Source organism: Carettochelys insculpta, unplaced genomic scaffold (assembly GCF_033958435.1).
Source record: "Carettochelys insculpta isolate YL-2023 unplaced genomic scaffold, ASM3395843v1 scaffold_0040, whole genome shotgun sequence".
NCBI classification, from domain to species: Eukaryota; Metazoa; Chordata; order Testudines; family Carettochelyidae; genus Carettochelys; species Carettochelys insculpta.
This window is the reverse complement of record NW_027439077.1, coordinates 236,789-259,987: the sequence shown is the minus strand read 5'-3', so window position 1 is coordinate 259,987 and position 23,199 is coordinate 236,789. Positions and strand designations below refer to the sequence as shown.

Genomic DNA, 23,199 nt, shown 5'->3' with positions numbered 1-23,199 from the left:
GCGGGGCCAGCATCCAGGAGAGTCCATTTCTGATGACCAATGCCAGGTGTCCACCTGGCACGACCCCCATCCTTCTCCTGTGGGGTGGAAGACAAATTTGTGCCTGCCCCGTGGCAGAAAGGCCCACAGGGATTGGCCAGGACATGTCAGGTGGTGTCAGCCTCATCCCATTGGCTGTATGAGGGGAGGGGGAGGGGAGGCAGAATTAATCATGTCTCTCTGTCTCTCAAACCAGCATCCCACCATCGTGTTTTACTGGGGAGATGCTCTAGGCCACATCTCTATGGTTAAAAAGTGCTGGAGGACTCCAAATGCAACAGCCCTAGGTTAAGCCTAAGATGCTCCCCTGGGCCCCGCCCACCACCATAGAGACAGGGCCAAGGTTCTGGCTAATGTGTTGGGCAGAGTGGCTCCAGGTCGGTGGCTGCTCTAGGCCACGTCTCTATGGTTAAAGAGTGCTGGAGGACTCTCATTCCCATAAAGGCACAGCCCTTACCCCTCCCAGGATCACAGAGACAGGGCCAAGGCTCTGGGAAGCATGGTGGGCAGAGTGGCTCCAGGTCGGTGGCTGCTCTAGGCCACGTCTCTATGGTTAAAGAGCGCTGGAGGACTCCACATGCAAAAGTTGGGGACAACCCTGAGCTAACTGGGGACCATAGAGCTGAGCAGCTCAGTGCTCAGATGGTGAAGGGGAGGAGCCTTGGGTAGCCCCACCCTGTAAGGGGCGGGGCCAGAGCTCCCAGCCCGCCTGGTTTCAGCCTCACCTCTGCACAGCCCGGCTTCCCTCTCCCTGGCTGCCCCGACTACTTGTTCTGCCCGGACCGAGCCTTCTCCAGCTTCCTCCGCCGATCCTGCGGGATCTCGTCCAGGCTGAGGCCGTGGTTACTGGCCCTGTGGGAGCAATAGCATGAGCGCCCCCCTGCTCTAACCACCAGCCCCCACTGCCCTCCCAGCGCCGGGAGAGAACCCAGGAGTCCTGGCTCCCACCCCCTGCTCTAACCACCAGCCCCCACTGCCCTCCCAGCGCTGGAGAGAGAACCCAGGAGTCCTGGCTCCCACCCCCTGCTCTAACCACCAGCCCCCACTGCCCTCCCAGCACCAGGGAGAGAACCCAGGAGTCCTGGCTCCCGGCCCCTGCTCTAACCACCAGCCCCCACTGCCCTCCCAGCGCTGGAGAGAGAACCCAGGAGTCCTGGCTCCCAGCCCCTGCTCTAACCACCAGCCCCCACTGCCCTCCCAGCACCAGGGAGAGAACCCAGGAGTCCTGGCTCCCGGCCCCCTGCTCTAACCACCAGCCCCCACTGCCCCCCAGCGCCGGGGAGAGAACCCAGGAGTCCTGGCTCCAACCCCCTGCTCTAACCACCAGCCCCCACTGCCCTCCCAGCGCCGGGGAGAGAACCCAGGAGTCCTGGCTCCCGGCCCCTGCTCTAACCACCAGCCCCCACTGCCCTCCCAGCGCCAGGAGAGAACCCAGGAGTCCTGGCTCCCGGCCCCCTGCTCTAACCACCAGCCCCCACTGCCCCCCAGCGCCGGGGAGAGAACCCAGGAGTCCTGGCTCCAACCCCCTGCTCTAACCACCAGCCCCCACTGCCCTCCCAGCGCCGGGGAGAGAACCCAGGAGTCCTGGCTCCCGGCCCCTGCTCTAACCACCAGCCCCCACTGCCCTCCCAGCACCAGGGAGAGAACCCAGGAGTCCTGGCTCCCGGCCCCCTGCTCTAACCACCAGCCCCCACTGCCCCCCAGCGCCGGGGAGAGAACCCAGGAGTCCTGGCTCCAACCCCCTGCTCTAACCACCAGCCCCCACTGCCCTCCCAGCGCCGGGGAGAGAACCCAGGAGTCCTGGCTCCCAGCCCCTGCTCTAACCACCAGCCCCCACTGCCCTCCCAGCGCCGGGGAGAGAACCCAGGAGTCCTGGCTCCCACCCCCTGCTCTCACCACCAGCCCCCACTGCCCTCCCAGCACCGGGGAGAGAACCCAGGAGTCCTGGCTCCCACCCCCTGCTCTGACCACCAGCCCCCACTACCCTCCCAGCGCCGGGGAGAGAACCCAGGAGTCCTGGCTCCCAGCCCCTGCTCTAACCACCAGCCCCCACTGCCCTCCCAGCGCCGGGGAGAGAACCCAGGAGTCCTGGCTCCCACCCCCTGCTCTAACCACCAGCCCCCACTGCCCTCCCAGCGCCGGGGAGAGAACCCAGGAGTCCGGCTTCCTACCAGGGGACCGTCTCCCCCGAAGTCCCTGGCTGCTCGATTCCTCTCCCCTGGGGTCCCCTCTAGATATGCTGTCAGTGTCCAGGCGCGGGGGGCTCCAGGCCAGTGGGGTTCTTACCCTGGCTGCAGGTCGGGGGGCGTGGGGATGGGTTTATTGAATCCGTCTCGTCCCACCAGCCAGTACGTGTCTTCTACGCCTTTTCCCTGCGACAGAGTTGGTGAGCAGGGGGCTGTGGGGCCGGAGTGAGGGGCACCGGCAGGGCTGGGGGGTCAGAGTGTAGGGCTGTGGGTCAGGGCGTGGTGCTGGGGCCGTGGGTCGGGAGTGAGGGGCACCGGCAGAGCTATGGGGCAGGGGCTGTGGGATAGGAGTGAGGGGCCCCAGCAGGGCTGTGGGTCAGGAGTGAGCAGCAGTGGCCGGGCTGGGGGGCCGGAGTGAGGGGCACCGGCAGGGCTGTGGGGCAGGGGCCGTGGGTCAGGAATGAGCAGCTCCGGCCGGGCTGTGGGGCTGGAGTGAGAGACCCCAGCAGGGCTGTGGGTCGGGCTGTGGGGCTGGGGCCATGGGTTGGGAGTGAGCGGCTCCGGCCAGGCTGTGGGGCTGGAGTGAGGGGCACCGGCAGGGCTGTGGGGCAGGGGCTGTGGGTCGCCGGTACCTTAAGCTCCGTCTTGCCCCGAATGTCCAGCCTGAAGCCTTCCTTCAGCGCGTGGAGGATGTTGACCGTAGTGACGTTGACGTGGATGCGGTAAGCTGGGAGTGGGGCGAGGGGGTGAGCACCCCGAATCTCCAAGCCCCACCCCCACCCCTCCCCCTCGGACCGCACCCGGGGCCTCTCCCTCCCTCCCGCCCTCAGGCCACGCCCGCTGAGGGGCCCGGACTCACGAAGGCCGGTGGACTCCATGCGAGAGGCGGTGTTGACGGTATCCCCGAAGAGACAGTACCGGGGCATGGTGAGCCCCACAACGCCAGCCACGCAGGGCCCTGCCGGGAGAGGGTGAGTCACGGACGGACGGGGAGTGTGACAGGTACGGCCAAGGCACCGGAGTCTGCAGAGAGCCTGCGCCCATTGCTCTGACGGGGATGGAGAGGTGCCCTCTGCCTCCCAGTGGGGAGTTAACTCCCAGCCCCACTGTGGGGGGAGCCCCACCAGGTGGGTTTGTGGGGGTAGCACTGCAGCCCTGGGGATAGCACCCCTGTCCCCACTCAGTTGGGCAACCCAGGGGAAAGACTGAGATCCCACTGCTGACACCAAAAGTCGGGGGGGACTCCTTGTGGGAGGGATGCAGGACCCAGGGATGCTCCAGAAGGGGGCACGGAGGAATAAGGGACATGACCATGGTGAAAGGGCGGAGGCCCCACCCACTTACCGGAGTGGAGGCCGATACGGATGCGGACGGGCACCTCGGGCATATGTCGCATGCGGAAGGAGCCGACGGCGCTCAGGATGTCCAGGGACATGTTGGCGATCTCCCCCGCGTGGCGATTCCCGTTCCTCTTCGGCAGCCCCGAGGCCACCATGTAGGCGTCCCCGATGGTCTCCACCTGCCGGGGAGGGGTCAGAAATGGAGGCGGTTCCCCCGAACACCCCGAATCCCTGGATGGATCCTTGACCCCCCTCTTCCGCCGCCGCCGCCGGCTTGGGCAACCCTGCAGTGTCATCAAGAGCCCCGTCCCGCCAGCCGGCGCCCCCGTCCGCCCCCCAACTCGGTGACCCCCAACGGCCGGCACCTTGTAGACGTCGTGGGAGCCGATAATGGCGTCGAAGAGGGTGTAGAGGTCGTTCAGGAGGTCGACCACCTCGATGGGCTCGCTCATCGCCGAGATGGTGGTGAAGCCCACGATGTCGCTGAAGTACAGGGTCACCTCCTCGAAATATTCCGGCTCCACCGGCGTGCCCATCTTCAGCGCCTCCGCCACCGACCTGGGCCACCGGGAGGCGGCGTCAGTGGGGCTGGGAGGCCCGGGTTCCTGGCTGCCCCACCCCGCCCGGCAACCCCCGGCCCCGACTCACGGCGGCAGCATCTGGGTGAGGAGCCTGTCCGTCTTCTGCTTCTCGACCTCCAGCTCCTCCGTCCGCTCCCGGATGAGGTCCTCCAGGTTGCTGGAGTACTGCTCCAGCATACGCAGCATGGAGTCGATGATATTGGTCTTCCGGCCCTTGTTGATGTTCTTGAACTGCCGGGGACGGGAGCACCGCGTGAGACGGAGCCGCCCGGCTCCGGCGCCCCCTCGCCGCTGGCTCCGGCATCTCTGCTCTCCGGGGGGGAAGTGGTTCTGGTGAGCTCGCCCCCATCCCCACCGGCTCCGGCATCTCTGAGCCCCACCGGCCCTGCCTCCGGCACACCCAGGTCTTATCAGCTCTGGCTCCAGCCTCTCCACTACCCATGGGCTCCAGCATCTCTGAGCGCCATTGTCTGGCTCTGATCTGGGGACGCGGCTGGTCCCTTTGGGGCTCGAAGAGCCTGGGTGGATCTGGCGTGGGTCTGGGGTCAGATCTGAGGGATACATTGACCTGGGGATGGGGATGGGGCTGGTCCCTTTGGGGCTGGAAGAACCTGGGTGGATCTGGCGTGGGGTTTGGGGTCAGGTCTGAGGGACACGTTGACCTGGGGACGGGGCTGGTCCCTTTGGGACTGGAGGAACCTGGGTGGATCTGGCGTGGGGTTTGGGTCAGATCTGAGGGATACGTAGACCTGGGGACGGAGCTGGTACCTTTGGGACTGGAAGAACCTGGGTGGATCTGGCAGGGGTTTGGGGTCAGATCTGAGGGATACGTTGACCTGGGGATGTGGCTGGTCCCGTTGGGGCTGGAAGAACCTGGGTGGATCTGGCGTGGGGTTTGGGTCAGATCTGAGAGATACGTTGACTTGGGGACGGGGCTGGTCCCGTTGGGGCTGGAAGAACCTGGGTGGATCTGGCGTGGGTTTGGGTCAGATCTGAGGGATACGTTGACCTGGGGACGGGGCTGGTCCCGTTGGGGCTGGAAGAACCTGGGTGGATCTGGTGTGAGTTTGGGCTCAGATCTGAGGGATACGTTGACCTGGGGACGCGGCTGGTCCCTTTGGGGCTGGAAGAAGTTGGGCTGATGGGCTGAGATGGGTTTCCATAACCTCCCGCCTGGGTAAGGAGGGGACGGGAGGTGGCCCAGGAGAACCGGTGTGACTCTAGCTGGCCAGCACGCCCAGACGTGGTGCTTAGGACGGGTTTGGTGCCTGAGCGTTGGGGACCCCCAGGCTGGGCTGTCGGTGGCCCCGGTTTGGCCCTCCCAGCTGTGCCCAGGAACGCCCCGACCCGGCTCCGGCTCCCACCACCTCCCGGCACCTGGTCGAAGATCTGGTCGATGGTCGGCCGCCGCTCGGGCTGCTCCCCCCAGCACTGCTTCATCAGCTGGATGCACTCTATGGGCGCCTGGTCGACCGAGACGGAGGGCCGGCACAGCGGGGGCGGCTTCTCCACCTTCCGGATGATCTCTGCCCAACGGAGGGGGGAACCCGACGTCACCTCCGGCCTCCCCCCTAGGGGTCGGAAGTGGGGGGCCCGGTCCCGCCCCCCCCCGCCAGCCCCGGTACCTTCGGCCGGCATGTCCAGCATGCAGTAGGGGGCGTTACGGCAGATGACTTCTTGCATGATGATGGCAACGCTGAAGACGTCTCCGCGGAAGGTCCCCTTGCGCTCCAGGGCCGGGTCACGGAGCAGCTCGGGCGCCGTCCACAACCGCTCTGGGGCCGGGAGGAAGAGCCGGCTCAGGCCCCCTGAGGTTCTCCCCACGCCACGCAGCCTCCAGCCCGTGTTCCTCCCCGCCCACACCCCGGCCGCTCCCTCCCCGGCCTCACCCTCCGGCTTGAGGGCCTGGCGTGGTATCCTCTGGACTTCCAGCAGCTCGTTGTAGCCGTGGTCCGTCACCTTCAGCACAAAGCGCCCGTCCACCACGCAGTTGCGCGACTTCAGCCGCCCGTGCACCACCTCCCGGTGGTGGAGGTACTTCATGCCCTGGGGAGACGGGGGCCGCAAGGCTCAGCACCCCAGGGTTTGCAGGCAGAGGGGGAGGCGCTCAGCACGCCAGGGTTTGCAGGCTGGGGGAGGCGCTCAGCACCCCAGGGTTTGCAGGCAGAGGGGGAGGCGCTCAGCACCCCAGGGTTTGCAGGCGGGGGGGAGGCACTCAGCACCCCAGGGTTTGCAGCCTGGGGGGGCGCTCAGCACCCCAGGGTTTGCAGGCAGGGGGAGGTGCTCAGCACCCCAGGGTTTGCAGGCAGAGGGGGAGGCGCTCAGCACCCCAGGGTTTGCAGGCGGGGGGGAGGCACTCAGCACCCCAGGGTTTGCAGGCAGGAGGAGGCGCTCAGCACCCCAGGGTTTGCGGGCAGGGAGAGGCACTCAGCACCCCAGGATTTGCAGGCACAGGGGGAGGCGCTCAGCACCCCAGGGTTTGCAGGCAGGAGGAGGCGCTCAGCACCCCAGGGTTTGCGGGCAGGGAGAGGCGCTCAGCACCCCAGGATTTGCAGGCACAGGGGGAGGCACTCAGCACCCCTGGATTTGCAGGCACAGGAGGAGGCGCTCAGCACCCCAGGATTTGCAGGCACAGGGGGAGGCGCTCAGCACCTCAGGGTTTGCAGGCTGGGGGAGGTGCTCAGCACCCCAGGATTTGCAGGCACAGGGGGAGGTGCTCAGCACCCCAGGATTTGCAGGCACAGGGGGAGGTGCTCAGCACCCCAGGGTTTGCAGGCAGGAGGAGGCGCTCAGCACCCCAGGGTTTGCGGGCAGGGAGAGGCGCTCAGCACCCCAGGATTTGCAGGCTGGGGGAGGCGCTCAGCACCCCAGGATTTGCAGGCACAGGGGGAGGCGCTCAGCACCCCAGGGTTTGCAGGCTGGGGGAGGCGCTCAGCACCCCAGGGTTTGCAGGCTGGGGGGCAGCTCCCGCCCCGGCCTCACCTTGATGAGGTCGAGCAGCAGGGACGACTTGAACATCCAGTCCAGCTTCATGTCCTCGTTGCGGAGCAGGTCCTCCAGGCTGCCGCGGCTGCAATGCTCCGAGATGATGGCGAAGACCCCGCAGTCGTAGAAGAAGCCCAGGAAGAGGTTCACGTTCTCGTGCCGCAGGTCCCGGAGCTGGGAGGGAGAAGAGGCGAGAGCCCCATGGGCAGCCCAGGGCGTGAACCAGGTGTCACCTCCGGTGGCCGGGCAGGGGACTGCAGCTGGCGCGTCCCACACCGACCAGTGGTGACACCTGGTGGCCGGGCCGGGGACTGCAGGTGGCGCGTCCCACACCGGAGCAGTGGTGACACCTGGTGGCTGGGCAGAGGTGACACATGGAACATCCCACACCGGAGCAGTGGTGACACCTGGTGGCCAGGCAGGGGACTGCAGCTGGTGCGTCCCACACTGGAGCAGTGGTGACACCTGGTGGCCGGGGAGAAGGTGACATATGGCACATCCCACACCGGAGCAGTGGTGACACCTGGTGGCTGGGCAGAGGTGACACATGGAACATCCCACACCGGAGCAGTGGTGACACCTGGTGGCCGGGCAGGGGACTGCAGCTGGCGCGTCCCACACCAGAGCAGTGGTGACACCTGGTGGCCGGGCAGAGGGTGACACATGGCACATCCCACAAGGGAGCAGTGGTGACACCCAGTGGCCGGGCAGGGGACTGCAGCTGGCACATCCCACACCAGAACAGTGGTGACACCTGGTGGCCGGGCAGGGGACTGCAGGTGGCGCATCCCACACCAGAGCAGTGGTAACAGCCAGTGGCCAGGCAGGGGACTTCTCCCTGCATGTCAGAGCAGCCAGGACACCCACTGACCTCTGGTCACCCTCACCTTGCAGAAGGTGGTTTTGGTGGCTGGCTTGATGTCCGTGTGTTTCTCTCCAGGGAACTTCTTCAGCCACACCCAGTCGCCCTAGGGGAGGAGAGGGAACAGCAGCCCCGTAACACCACGGCCCAGGGAGACTGACGTTCCCACCGCCCGCCGGCGCAGGGAATGGACCGAAACTAGATTTACACTCCATCAGCTATTGTTTCAGAAGCTGGGGATGCACCAGTCTGGTCTCACGCCTCCCAGCAGGCCTCTGGAAGTGTCCAGCATGGAGGACGGGTCTTCCCTGTTCTCGACCCTAAAGATGCCTTAATTCCCACAGCTGGGGAGAGAACCTAGGAGTCCTGGCTCCCAGCCCAAACCACCAGCCCCTGCTGCCCTCCCAGAGCCAGGAGAGAACCCAGGAGTCCTGGCTCTTAGCTCTAACCACCCGCCCCCACTGCCCTCCGAGCGCCAGGGAGAGAACCCAAGAGTCCTGGCTCCCGGCCCCCTGCTCTAACCACCAGCCCCCACTGGCCTCCCAGCGCCGGGGAGAGAACCCAGGAGTCCTGGCTTGCTGCTCTCACCACCAAAGCCAAGGCTGGTCTGCATTCAGCACCAAAGCTTTCAGGAAAGACAATCCTCTCTTTTTCCACACCACAAGCAAAGATGGCACCGGGGTTGGAGGGGGAGGACACGGGGTGGGGCGAGGGATGGTGGAGAGGGAGGGTGCTCCCCAGCTGGCTGAGACCTCTCTGAATTCTCCCTCGGCTGTGGAAAGCCGAGCCCACAAATACCCCCCTGCAGCCAGTCGCTCCAGGGGGGTACGGTTTACATGGGGCTGTTTCCCATCTCTGGACCCCTCTGTTGGTCTCCCCCAGGGAGAGGAAGTGGGAAAATTGCTCCCCAAAGCAGCTTTCCATCCCCAGAGGCCGTTTCCACCACCCCAACATTTTGGGCCTCGATTCTGGTAAAGTTTCGTTCAAAAAACAAAGGAGGGCAGAAAGGTCCCGTTTCGGAGCCAGACGGGGGTGGGGGTGGGGGAAGGGGGGCGTGCGCTGTTTCAAAACTCCTTTTCGTGTTCGAAACGTACTTGAGCGCAAACGGGAATTCCGGGAAGGAAGGGACAGAGAGATTCAGATTGAGTGACATGGTTGTGAATGGCGCATTTACTTAAAAGGCTCTGTGATGGGGAGGACGAAGCCCCGAGGCCCTCTCCAGGGGGCCAGAAGTTTTACTGCACCCAGTGCCCGGGAGAGGAGCAGACAAGGAGGTCCTCCAGGGAGGATAGAGGGGCTGTTTTGGCAGAAGCAAATCACGCCAATATAAAAGAAGCTCCTGGGCTACACCCAGGCAGTTCCCTCAGGAGCTCAACCAAGGCAGATCCCTATTCTGAGCGAAAAGTTTAATTAAATGTCTCTGAATGAAATAGTTAAATGGTTCCGAACGTTTAATTAAACGGCTCTGAACAAAATGGTTACTTAATTAAATGTTTCATTCAGAGCCATTTAAGTAAACATTTCTTTCAGAGACATTTAATTAAACGTTTCATTCAGAGCCGTTTAATTAAACGTTTCGTTCAGAGCCATTTAAACGGCTCTGAACGAAACAGTTAAATGTCTCTGTCTGAAACATTTAATTAAATGGCTGTGAACGAAACGTTTAATTAAAACAGCTCTGAATGAAACGTTTAATTAAATGGCTCTGAACGAAACGTTTAATTAAATGGCTCTGAACTAAACGTTTAATTAAACGGCTCTGAACGAAATAGTTAAATGTCTCTGTCTGAAACGTTTAATTAAATGGCTGTGAACGAAACGTTTAATTAAAACAGCTCTGAACGAAACGTTTAATTAAAACAGCTCTGAACAAAACATTTAATTAAACAACTCTGAATGAAACGTTTAATTAAGCAGCTCTGAACAAAACGTTTAAACAAACGGCTCAGAACGAAACATTTAATTAAACGGCTCTGAACGAAACGTTTAATTAAACGACTCTCTGATGGGGTGGATGAAGCCCCGACGCCCCCTGCAGGAGGCCAAAGATCTCACCACATCCTGTGCCAGCAAGAGGAGCAGACAAGAGGTCCTCCAAGGACGATAGAGTGGCCATCTCAGTGGTAGAAATCAGAGCCCAACAGGCCGATATAAAAGAGACTGCTGGGGTAGTGCCAAGCATTTCCCTTCAGGAGCTCAGCCTGGACAGATCCCTATTCTGAATTAAACATTTAATTAAACGGCTGTGAACTGAATGTTTAATTAAACAGCTCGGAAGGAAACGTTTGAATGCCTCAAGATGGAAGACATACAGCCAAAGCCAAATCTTTTTTTGGAGTTGTGTTTGACAAACACACACAAACACACACCACAACCACCCCAAGTGCTGACTTTTTTGCAGGTTCACAATGTTCTCTGTCTTCCTCCAAATTTCAGGTCATTTCCCCCTCACCCCAAAAATACCTAAAAATAATATTTTTTTGGCTTGACAGAAAAATCCACCAGCATGATTTAAAACTCCCTGATTCACCAGAGTATTGTGTGAAGAATTTAGCTGCCAAAATACCCCTCGGACGGAGCTGGAACACCACCCTTCCTGCGACTGAATCCACGCAGGACAGATCCACCTGTTACATCAGGGCCTTGCGACCCCAACAACCAGACCCGCTTGTGGTGTGGGGGGTGAGGGAACGGGGCCGGGCCGGCAGCCTGAGCGAATCTGCATACTCACTCCAATTTCTTAACGAGGCATGTTGGGGGAAACCGAGTCATGGGCCAACTCACCCAGGGTCCCAACACAGAGCCAAGGAGAGGCCCCAGGAGTTTGCTAATAGAACCAAGAAAAGCTGATTTGTTTTGTGGTAAGAAAGGCCGAAATTCTAAACCCCCCTTAGAGCCGGTGGACAAGAGGCCGTGAAAATGGGGGGTGAAATTTTGTTACATTCAGGGGCTGGGACAAATCTCCCCCTCACCTGCTGAAATTTCTCCGGCAGCTGCCGGCTGGGGTGACGGGCTACTCTGTCCCGGGGGGGTGATTTTAAGTCGGGGGAAGCTCTGGCTGTAAAAACCCAGGACTTGCTGCGTCAGGAGCTGTACAATTCGGACGGAGGTGGTGGGAAATTCCCCAATCTGGCCACTAGCGGAAGACAAGGAATCTTCCCTCCCCAAGCCTCAGTGCGGCCTCCTAGAGAGGACATTGAGCAAGGAGGCCAGCGTTCTCACTAACTTTTTCCACCGGTGGGTGGAATAAATTTTGTTGTGTGTGTGTCAAGGCGGCGGTTCGAACCCTGGCGGAGACCCCGGCCCAGAGCTCGGGCAGAGTCCATCCAACGCCCATCCCAGCAGGACCAGCGTTCCCCATAAGAGATGGGGAAGATTTGCCCCGGGCTACACCCAGGTCCGTACAGCACCTAGCACGGCAGGGCCACGATCTCAGCACTCCACACGCCAATGGTGAGACCGGCTCCCACCCCTCTGCGGCGCCCCCTGCAGGGCGGCGCCGGGAGAAATTCTCAGCCCGTTCACCAACATCCACACACCCAGCTGGGAGGGGGGAAGGGGGTTTCCGCCCTCTGCAGGGCCAGGCGGGGAGGGAGGGGGCAGATCTGGGGCCGGGAGGGGGAGGGGACGTGGTAGCCCAAAGGCAGCCTCCCGGCCGCCTTTGGCCGCTTACCTGCATGGCCGCCACTAGCCCTTGGTTGTTAAACAAAAGGAGAAGGAAAGGAATATGCCTGTTGCGTTTGTGACTGTCATCTCCCTACGGAGAGCAGGAAGCAGCTGTCAATCACGCAAGGGGAGGGGGCTCCCCGAAAGCCGGCGGAACGGGGGGCAGAGCGGGGGGGAGGGGAGAAGGGCAGCGGGGGAGCTGGGGACGGGAAGGGAGCCAAGGTGCCCGGGGGAGGTGGCTGAATGTCTCGGGGTGATGGGCAGAGCCATCTTAGGCAGCAAAGCCCAGGCAGATACTTACCTGGGGTATTTATCCAGGGATGGGTATTTACCCAGAAAGGGGTATGTTCCTGGCAGAAGTTGCCCTGGGTTATCTACCCATTGGAGGTAACTCCCAGGGTATTTACCATGGGATGGGTATTTACCCAGAAAGGGGAATCTACCTGGCAGAGAGTGTCTTGGTTATCTACCCATTGGAGGCAACTCCCAGGGTATTTACCCAGGGATGGTAATTTACCCAGAAAGGGGAATCTACCTGGCAGAGAGCGCCCTGGGTTATTTACCCACTGGAGGCAATTCCCAGGGTATTTACCTGGCACGGGGTTCCCTGGGGTATTTAACCATTGGAAGCCATTCCCGCAGTATTTACCCAGGGATGGGTATTTACCCAAAAGGGGATATTTCCCTGGCAGAGATTGCCCTGAGGTATTTACCCATTGAAGGCAACCCCCATGGTATTAACCCAGAAAAGGTGCCTCCCCAGCAGAGGGAGCAGGCAGTGACTCCCAAGGGAGTATTTATGCAGGAAAGCATTTTTACCCAGAGAAGGGTATTTACCCAGCAGAGGGTGCTCTGGGTTATCCACCCAGTGGAGGCAATGCCCAGGGGTATTTGTCTGGCAGGGGTGGGAGCCCTGGGGCCCACCCTTTGCCCCGCGAGCCACCGGCCACGCCCAGCACAGAGCGGGGGGGGCACCAGGGGGCAGGTTACCTCGGCCACGGCCACATTTGTGTTGTCGGGGGCAGCGGCCACACTTTTGACGCTCCGCATGTCCGAGACGCTCTTCCCCGCCAGGCTGGTGCGGCTGTCGTCCATCCTCTGCCAGGGCCGACGGGCAGAGCGTTAGCAGGAGGGCCCCCCCCCTTCGGCACTTCTGGTCCTGAGACCTCTGACCCCAGACTCCTGGCTCCAGCCTGGCCACCCGCAGAGCCCCCATTGGCTTGCTGCCATCTCGGGTGTGACCTTTGACCCCCGACCTCTAGGGTGTGACCTCTGACCCCCCAAATCGGTGACCCTCTGACCTCCAGGGTGTGTCCTCTGACCCCCCCAGGCTGTGACCCTCTGACCTCTAGGGTGTGACCTTTGACCCCCCCAAGACTGTGACCTTCTGACCTCTAGGGTGTGACCTTTGACCCCCCCAAGACTGTGACCTTCTGACCTCTAGGGTGTTACCCCGGACCCCCAAGGCTGTGACCTCTGACCCTCACTCTCAAGGTGTGGTGTCTGACTCCAAGGATGTCTCCCCCAACCCTCAAAGTTGTGTCCCCCACCACCACCTCGGGTATGACCTCTGACCTTCCCACGTGTGACCCCCGACCTCTAGGTTGTGACCCAACGGGCATAACATCGACAGCTTTCTTCTACAGCTCCCACTCGGGGTCCCACCCTTCCCCCCCCAACCCCGAGAGCCTCTTACTTTCTTGCTGCTCTGGGTGTTGATGAAAGTCAAGTCCTCCATCGTCAGGATGATCTTGTTGGGTCCCTTCATGAGCTGGGCATGGAGGAGCCGGCGCCTGGGGGGTGTGGAAATAAAGACATGGGCTGCAGGGCCTTGGAGCTGCCCAATCCCAACGGCCGAGAGAGGCTGGTGGGGGGGACACATTAGAATCATAGAACTCTAGAGCAGGAAGGAACGTCAAGGGGTCATCCCCAGCCCTCATGGCAGGACCAGGCACCATCCAGACCATCCCCGATAGATGTCCATCCAACCTGCTCTTCAATATCTCCAGCAATGGAGATCCCACAACCTCCCCAGGCAATTTACTCCAGTGTTTAACACCCCCCCGCTCCCCGACAGATAGGAAGTTTTCTTCACCTCCAACCTCAACCTCCCTCGCTGCAGCTTAAACCCATTGCTTTGACCTGTCCTCAGAGGCCCAGGAGAACCATTTTTCCCCCGCCTCCTTGTGACCCTCTTTGAGATGCTTGAAAACCGCCATCACGTCCCCTCTCGGCCTTCTCTTTTCCCAACTAAACAAGCCCCGTTCCTTCAATCGTTCATCATCACTCATGTTCTCCAGAACTTCCATCCTTCTTCTTGCTCTTCTCTGGACCTGCTCTGGTTTCTCCCCATCTTTCCTAAAACACGGCGGGACGCGAGACTAACCATCGCGCAGCTGAGCAGAACGACTTCTCCCGAAATGTAGGGCTTGGCATTTGTCCTTATTAAACTTCGTCCTGCTGACTTCAGACCCTTTCTCCGCCTTGCCCAGATCTTTTTGAACTCTTGCCCCAGCCTACAAGGTGCATGCAACTCCCCTCAGCTTGGGCTATCCCCCTCCTCACTGGGCACAGGAGGGTGGAGACCCGGCAATGCCCTACAATCCATGAAATGGGGGAATTGAGGGAGTTAGTAGGGACAGCTGCCAATGACACCACTGGCTGACACCATTAGCCCCCAGCAGGAAGGGCCAGCATCCAGCATGGCCGCCAACAACACCACTAGCCCCCAGCAGGAAGGGCCAGCATCCAACATGGCCGCCAATGACGCCATTAGCCCCCAGCAGGAAAGGCCAGGATCCAACATGGCCGCCAGTGATGCCACTAGCCCCCAGCAGGAAGGGCCAGGATCCAACATGGCCGCCAGTGATGCCACTAGCCCCCAGCAGAAAGTTCCGGGATCCAAAATGGCCACCAATGACACCACTAGCCCCCAGCAGGAAAGGCCAGGATACAACATGGTCACCAATGACACCACTAGCCCCCAGCAGGAAGGGCCAGGATCCAACATGGCCGCCAATGACACCACTAGCCCCCAGCAGGAAGTGCCGGGATCCAACATGGCCACCAATGACACCATTAGCCCCTAGCAGGAAGTGCCGGGATCCAACATGGCCACCAATGACACCACTAGCCCCCAGCAGGAAGTGCCAGGATCCAACATTGCTGCCAACGACACCATTAGCCCCCCCAGGAAGTGCTGGGATCCAATATGGCTGCCAATGACACCACTAGCCCCCAGCAGGAAGTGCTGGGATACAACATGGCCGCCAATGACACCACTAGCCCCCAGCAGGACGGGCTGGGATACAACATGGCCACCAACGACACCATTAGCCCAGGATCCAACATGGCCGCCAACGACACCACTAGCCCCCAGCAGGAAGTGCCGGGATCCAACATGGCCACCAATGACACCACTAGCCCCCAGCAGGAAGTGCTGGGATCCAACATGGCCGCCAATGACACCACTAGCCCCCAGCAGGAAGGGCTGGGATACAACATGGCCACCAATGACACCATTAGCCCCCAGCAGGAAGTGCCAGGATCCAACATGGCCGCCAACGAGGCCATGATCTCACCACAGAATCAGCCAGGATCCAACATGGCGGCCAGCATGGCCAATAACCCCCAATGGGCCAGGCCAGGGGCTCTAACATGGCCGCCGGCGGCCCCGCCAGTCCCGGCACTCACCTGACGTAGTAAGCAAGAGCCGTCCCCGCCAGGACCAAGCCGGAAACCAAGACGAAAAGGAGGAGGATGGAGCTGGGGTCCACTCCTATGGGGCAGAGGGAGACAGTGGGGCAGGGAGTGTAGCAGCCCCAGCCCCACTCAGGATCCGCCCTCCTCCTGAAACCCACATGGGAGAGCCCCCATGCCCCCTTTCCCTCCACCCACCCCCTTCCCAAAAGGACACCCCTCCCTTTGCTCCACCCCACGGACGGAAGGCAGGTGGGGCAGGGGGAGGAGATTCTCTGCCGACTGGCCTCAGACTCAAGTGGTCGTGATAATTCAGGGTCGGGAGCCCAACCGGGATGTCCCATCGAGCATCGAACTGGGCAGATCCAGGACCCTCCTGGGGCGGGAACAGTATGGGGTCTATGACGCACAGGGGAGGGGGCTCTGCGCCCGGCCCCCAAAGATCACCTCGAAAGCAAAACAACCCGTCTGTGGCGTTCTTTGCATGGAAATGGACGGGCAGGCACGCCTGGGGCCAGCCGGATGGACGGACAAATGGGTAGATGAGACGGAGGGGTGGATGTGTGGGTGGATGCATGGACAGATGGACAGACAGGTGAGTGGATGGATGGATGGATGGACAGATGGACAGACAGGTGAGTGGATGGATGGACGGGTGTGTGGATGGATGGATGGATGGACAGATGGACAGACAGGTGAGTGGATGGATGGATGGATGGACAGATGGACAGACAGGTGGGTGGATGGATGGATGGATGGACAGATGGACAGACAGGTGTGTGGATGGATGGATGGGTGTGTGGATGGATGGACGGATGGACGGACGGGTGAGTGGATGGATGGACGGGTGTGTGGATGGATGGATGGACAGATGGACAGACAGGTGGGTGGAAGGATGGACGGACAGGTGAGTGGATGGATGGACAGGTGTGTGGATGGATGGATGGATGGACAGATGGACAGACAGGTGTGTGGATGGATGGACGGGTGTGTGGATGGATGGACAGATGGACAGACAGGTGAGTGTGTGGATGGATGGATGGATGGACCGACTGATGGACAGGTGAGTATGTGGATGGACAGACCAACGGACAGGTGATCGTGCATTGCAATGGGTGGATGGCTGGGTGGAAGGGCTTGCGTGGGAACAGAGGGACGGACAGATGGGTGGATAAGCATGCAGGGGGATGACTGGATGGACAGACATGTGTGTGGGGATGGATGGACGGACAGACAGATGTGTGGGTGCATGTGGGGACGGATGGATGGACAGAAGGACAAATGGGTGGGTAGATGGGGACAGATGGATGCACAGACAGCTGGGTGGATGGGGGGCAGGTGGGGACGGATGGACGGGTGTGTGCGGTGATGGGCAGGCGAACATGAGGACAGATAGATGGACAGGAGGGTGAGTGGGCAGGTGTGTGTGGGGCTAGGCGGACGGACAGGCGGACGGACAAGACACCTACAAGAAGGATACGTGGGGAGCCGGCAGACAGAGGCAATCGCTCACCCCCAGAGCAGATAGTAGTTGGGTCAAACCAGCAGCCTGAGTCAGTGCTGGGTCTGGCGCTGTGGGGCCAGTGGATGGCGTGGCCCACGAGGTGCAGCCCCTCGAGCCCCGTGGCCACAGTGTAGGTGGGCCAGAGCCGGTTCCCCTTGCCATCGGTGTCCAGGATAATGTAGCTCACCACGGGCTCGCCGTCCGGGTCGGCCGCCAGCGGTTGGCAGAAGCCCTCCAGCTGGAAGTCCCGGGCGTGCTCGGCAATGCTGGAACCCATCACCCAGCGGCCGGCCTGCCGCGTGCGCTCCACCGCGTGGGCCAGGTAGTAGATGGAGTTGTAGATGGTGCCGAAGAGTGGGTGCACCTGGGGGGCAAGTGGCGAGTGATGTTGGGGTGGTGGGAGTGGGGGGAGGGGGTCAAGTCTTGGCTCGCCCTCTCCAGTTGGCCACTGGTCTTGTATCCCCATTGGCCATGGCTGGGCACCAACTGACTCTCCCTTGGCCAACACTACTCTCTTCCTCTTCCCCATTGGCCAGGGTGTGCATCAGCTGACCCGTTGGCCAACACTGTTTTCCTTGTGACTCCCCATTGGCCAAGGACTGGCACCTCCATCTCACCTCCCCATTGGCCAGGGCCAAACAACTCCTTCCTACCTCCCCATTGGCCATGGATGGGCACCTCCATCCCACCATCCCATTGATCATGGCTAGAGACCTCCATCCCAACCTCCCCATTGGCCATGGCTGGGAACCAACCAACACTCCCTTGGCCAACTCTACCCCCTTCATCTTCCTTATTGGCCGTGGCTGGAGACCTCCATCCCAACCTCCCCTTCAGCCATGGATGGGCTGTTCCATCCCACCTCCACATTGGCCATAGCCAGACAACTCCCTCCTACCTCCCCATTGGCCATGGCTGGGTACCTCCATTCCACCATCCCATTGGTCATGGCTAAAGACCTCCAACCCGCCTCCACTTTGGCCATGGAAAGGCACCTCCTTCCCTTCATCTAAGCCATTGGCCGTGGCTAGGCACATCAACCCAGCTCCCCATTGGCTATGGACGGGCATCTTCATCCCCCCTCCCCATTGCACATGGCTGGGAACTAACCCACTCTATCTCGGCCAACTCTACTCCCTTCCTCTTCCCCATTGGCCATGGCTGGAGACCTCCATCCCAACCTCCCCGTTGGCCATGGCTGGAGACCGCCATCCCAACCTCCCCGTTGGTCATGGCTGGGAACCGACGCTACCTTGGCCAACTCTACTCCCTTCCTCTTCCCCATTGGCCATGGCTGGAGACCTCCATCCCAACCTCCCCATTGGCCCTTAGATGGGTACCTCCATCCCATGTTCCCGTTGGCCACAATTTTACTGCCCAGCTTCCCTGTGGGGCATGGCCCCATCCCCTCCACCTTTCCGCCCGGGTGAAGACCACCTCCCCGCAGCCGGGCCTCACCTGAGCGGGGTCCAGGTGAACCGGCAGCTCGTGCGCCTGCTGGGCCTCGCGGAAGGCCTCGCGGAAGTTGCGCCCGGGGGCGTCGACGGTGACGGTGAGCACGGCGTCGTAGGCCAGCCGCAGCTTGGTGTTGTTGGCCAGCACGGGGTAGGGGGTCCGGCGGTAGGGCAGGCTGTAGCTCAGGGCGTCGTAGGGGATGAAGACGAAGGAGCCGTCGGTCATGCGCAGGTCTTCTGCCTTCTCCAGCAGGACCTGCTGTTCCTGCCCCCCCAGCAGCACCGAGTGCATGCACATGACCACCACTGCGGGGGGTGGGGCAAGAGGAAGGCACCAAGACGGAGGTGAGAGTGGGGGGCAGAGTCAGCAGACCTCACCGCCCCTCCCCCCATGGCTGGAGATGGGGTTGCCTCCTTCCACCAGGACACCCTCCGCACCTCTCTATCACCCTCAGCTCCCATCCTTCCACTCACCCCCACACGCCACTCCCTACCTCTCCCTCCATTTACCCAGCCCCACACCTCTCTATCCACCCACCCCGCCACAGCTCCCTCTCTCTCCCTTCATCTATCTGTTCATGCCCCCAACCTCTCCGTCTGCACCCCCAACCCCCTTCCACCTCTGCATCCGCCCCCCATCTCTCACGCTGTGCATCCCTCCACACCCACCCTTCCACCCGCCCCCACACCGCTCCATCTGTCCATCCACCCACCCCCACACCTCTCCAGCCATCCACCTACTCCACACCTCTCCATCTGTCCATCCACCTACCCCCACACCTCTCCAGCCATCCACCCCCCGCCACACCTCTCCATCTGTCCATCCACCCACCCCCACACCTCTCCAGCCATCCACCCAAGCCCACACCACTCCATCTGTCCATCCACCCACCCCCACACCTCTCCAGCCGTCCACCCACCCCCACACCTCTCCATCTGTCCATCCACCCACCCCCACACCTCTCCATATGTCCATCCACCCACCCCCACACTGCTCCATCTGTCCAGACAGCCAGCCCCACACCGCTCCACCCATCCACCTACCCCCACACCACTCCATCTGTCCATCCCCTACCCCCACACTTCTCCATCTGTTCATCCACCCAGCCCCACACCGCTCCACCCATCCACCTACCCCTATTCATCTCCATCTGGCCATCCACCCACCCCCACACCTCTCCAGCCATCCACCCAGCCCCACACCGCTCCATCTGGCCATCTCCCTCCCCCACATCTCTCCATCTGTCCTTTCACCTTCCCCCACACCTGTCCATCCACCCACCCACCCCCACACCTCTTCACCCATCCACCCACCCAGACACCTCTCCATCTGTCCATCCACCCAGCCCCACACCTCCCCATCCATCCATACACCCCCCACACCCAGCCCCCTCACACACCGCTCTGTCTGTCCATCTACACCTCCCAGCCCTATCAATCCATCCCTCCATGGATAGAATCACAGACCCCCTGGGCGGGACGGGACCTCAGGAGGTCGTCGGGTCCAGCCCCCTGCCCAAAGTAGGACCAACCCGACTCCATCGTCCCAGCCAGGGCTTGGGCCAGCTGCACCTCTAGGGCTGGAGATCCCCCCACCGCTCTGGGGAACCCGTCCCAGTGCTTTGCCGCCCTCTTGGAGAAAGAGTTTTCGCTAATATCCAACCTCCACCTCCCCCACCGCGACGTGAGCCCATCGCTCCTCGTCCTGCCCCCCGGCACCCCCGAGAACAGCCTCCCCCTGGCCTCGTCAGAGCCCCTGCAGGGAGGTGAAGGCTGCCAGCAAACCCCCCTCGCTCTTCTCTTCTGCCAACTCACCACGCCCCAGTCCCTCGGCCTCTCCTCGCCGGCCACCTGCTCCAGCCCCCGGCGCATTTTGGTTGCCCTCCGCCGGCCCCTCTCCAACGCACCCACGTCCCTTCTGCACTGGGGGGCCCAGAACCGGACACAACCCTCCAGCCGGGGCCTCCCCAGTGCCGAGTAGAGGGGACCAATCACTTCTCTAGCGCTGCTGGAAATGCTCCGCCTGACGCAGCCCAATGCGCCGGTCGCCTTCTTGGCTACAAGGCCCCACTGGGGGCTCCTCTCCGGCCTCTCGCCCACTGCGACCCCCAGGGCCTTTTCTGCTGCCCGGCTCCTTAGCCAGCCTGGAACAAGGCTTGGGATTCTCCCGTCCCGCGGGCAGGGCTCTGCTGAACCTCATCCACTTTCTCTCGGCCCCATCCTCCAATTTCTCTCGGTCAATCTGGACCCTGTCCCGACCCTCCAAGGCATTTGCCGAGGGCGCCATCCATCCCCTCGTCCAGGTCGTTAATGAAGATGTTGAACAATACCAGCCCCAGGCCCAAGCCATGGGGCTCTCCGGTGGAAAATCGACCACCCAGCAGACACGGAGCCATTGACCAATACCCGTTGGGCCCGACCGTCTAGCTAGCTTCCGAGCCATCTTAGAGCCCCTGTACCCAATCCATACTTCCCTAACTTATGGGGAAGGGATCCCTAGCTCTGTGCACCCCCCATGCCTCCCCAGCCCTCCCACTACGCACCTATCTCCATCCGGGCCCCTGGCTGGCAGTTCGTTCACACCTCCCCAGCACAGATGGGCCCAGACCGGCACTCCGAGTTTTCCCCGTTCTCTAGCGCGCTGCCTCGGCCCTGGATGTCTCCCAGGGATGGGGCATTCTCCCACCTTTAGAGGGTGAGCCCCCCTGCCTCATCCACTCCCAGGGGTTTTTGGGGTCCCTGGAGATTCTGTCTGAATTTGTGCAGTTCAGCTACGCCCCTGCTCTAACCACCAGCCCCCACTGCCCTCCCAGCGCCGGGGAGAGAACCCAGGAGTCCTGGCTCCCACCCCCTGCTCTAACCACCAGCCCCCACTGCCCTCCAAGCGCCGGGGAGAGAACCCAGGAGTCCTGGCTCCCAGCCCCCCTGCTCTAACCACCAGCCCCCACTGCCCTCCCAGCACTGGGGAGAGAACCCAGGAGTCCTGGCTCCCAGCCCCGCTGCTCTAACCACCAGCCCCCACTGCCCTCCAAGCGCCGGGGAGAGAACCCAGGAGTCCTGGCTCCCGGCCCCTGCTCTAACCACCAGCCCCCACTGCCCTCCCAGCGCCAGGGAGAGAACCCAGGGGTCCTGGCTCCCCCTACCTCCGTACCTCTGACGTTATGAGCCCTCTGCACCCACCGCAGGGCTTTGCGAGCTCCTTCTTCCCCCTCTTCCACAGCGGTCACCACCCGGACGGGCAATCCCAGGCCGCTCAGGGCGCCGGCCAGCTCCCGCCCCGCCTCCACCCACAGCTCCTGCTGGGACGTAAGCACGGCCACGTGGGCCCAGTGGAAGTATTTCAGGATGGCGTAGAGCACGGCCGACGCCGGCGGCAGGGGCCGGATGAAGGTCTCCCATCTCTCCGTCTCCACCTCGCCGCCCGGGCAGGCCCAGGACGCGACCGGCTTGTTCCAGGCTTGGCCGAGAAGCCCAGCCGGCCCGCACAGAGCTGGGTTGAGCGGCCCCACCATGCCCAAGGCGTAGCGCTCGGCGTTCACCAATCCCACCAGCGCCTGGCTCGTGCGACACTCCTCGTGCAAGACAACGTAGTCGAACCAGTAGCCCCGGTTCACCGCCGGGTCCTTGTTGAGCCGCGCCACGGCCAGCTGGGCGGCCGTCTCCGGCAGAGCCCGGGCCAGCAGGGGGTCGCAGCTCCAGGGGCCCATCACCCCGACCTTGAAGGTGGTCCCCTGGACGCAGACCAGCCAGCAGAGCAGGAGAAGGCCGAGGAGAGGAAGCCAACGCGGCCGGCGGCCCCACCTGGGGTGGTGGGAAAAGTGGAAGAGGAACCGGAGAGGGGACATGGCGCCACGGAGGCGGGAGGGGACTGGCACAGCGTCCGGGGGCTCTTCAGTCCGTCGGGCTCCGGGGCGCAGATAGGCGAGGAGAAAGGAGGCCGGACGGCCGGACGGACATCACGGTGGGCCGGGCGCCGGAGCAGCCTGGGAACGGTGCGGCTGGAAGAGAGGGGAGACGGGGGGTCAGAGCGGGGTTGGGAGCCAGGACGCCTGGCCATATTGTCGCTAAGGGCCGCCGCGTTGTTAACCGGGGTGGCCATATTGTTGCTAAGGGCCACCCTGTTGTTAACTGTGGCAGCCATATTGTCGCTAAGGGCCGCCCTGTTGTTAACTGTGGCAGCCATATTGTCGCTAAGGGCCGCCGCGTTGTTAACTGTGGCAGCCATATTGTCGCTAAGGGCCACCCTGTTGTTAACTGTGGCAGCCATATTGTCCCTAAGGGCCGCCCTGTTGTTAACTGTGGCAGCCATATTGTCGCTAAGGGCCGCTGCATTGTTAACCGGGGTGGCCATATTGTCGCTAAGGGCCGCCCTGTTGTTAACTGTGGCAGCCATATTGTCGCTAAGGGCCGCCGCGTCGTTAACCGGGGCAGCCATATTGTCGCTAAGGGCCGCCGCGTCGTTAACTGGGGCAGCCATATTGTCGCTAAGGGCCACCCTGTTGTTAACTGTGGAGGCCATATTGTCCCTAAGGGCCACAATGTTGTTAACCGTGGTGGCCATATTGATGCTAAGGGCTGCCGTGTTGTTAACTGTGGCGGCCACATTGTTTCTAAGGGCCGCCATGTTGCCCACCATGGCAGCCATATTGTCAACATACCAGCCGTGACATCGCCAGCGGGAGCCATATTCTTAACTTAGGCCACAACATGGACGGGAAAGGGAGTTGTGCCATTTATGGCTAGGCCTTGCAGTGACGATACCTGTACCGTCTCCACGCCAGTGATAGAGCCACTATTAGTGGCCATGCTGGAAACAGTGGCGGCCATATTGTGAACCGTCACCCTGGTGTTAACAACAGCGGCCACATTGTCAAGCGTCAGCC

At 61.8% G+C, this 23,199-nt stretch overlaps 1 protein-coding gene across 1 annotated transcript; it reads right to left on the bottom strand.

Annotated features, from left to right (window-relative positions):
• Nucleotides 1–803: 803 nt before the first annotated feature.
• Nucleotides 804–22,940, bottom strand: GUCY2D (guanylate cyclase 2D, retinal). Its single transcript, XM_074983164.1, has 20 exons — nucleotides 22,101–22,940; nucleotides 21,468–22,047; nucleotides 18,321–18,622; nucleotides 16,872–17,226; nucleotides 15,353–15,437; nucleotides 13,356–13,452; nucleotides 12,650–12,757; nucleotides 11,667–11,750; nucleotides 8,019–8,099; nucleotides 7,129–7,305; nucleotides 6,036–6,192; nucleotides 5,772–5,921; nucleotides 5,524–5,672; nucleotides 4,214–4,377; nucleotides 3,931–4,123; nucleotides 3,570–3,744; nucleotides 3,085–3,183; nucleotides 2,858–2,952; nucleotides 2,326–2,411; nucleotides 804–891 (listed from the first exon to the last, which is right to left on the bottom strand). The coding sequence occupies exons 1-20, from the start codon at nucleotides 22,938–22,940 to the stop codon at nucleotides 804–806; spliced, it is 4,065 nt and encodes a 1,354-aa protein (XP_074839265.1).
• Nucleotides 22,941–23,199: the final 259 nt, after the last annotated feature.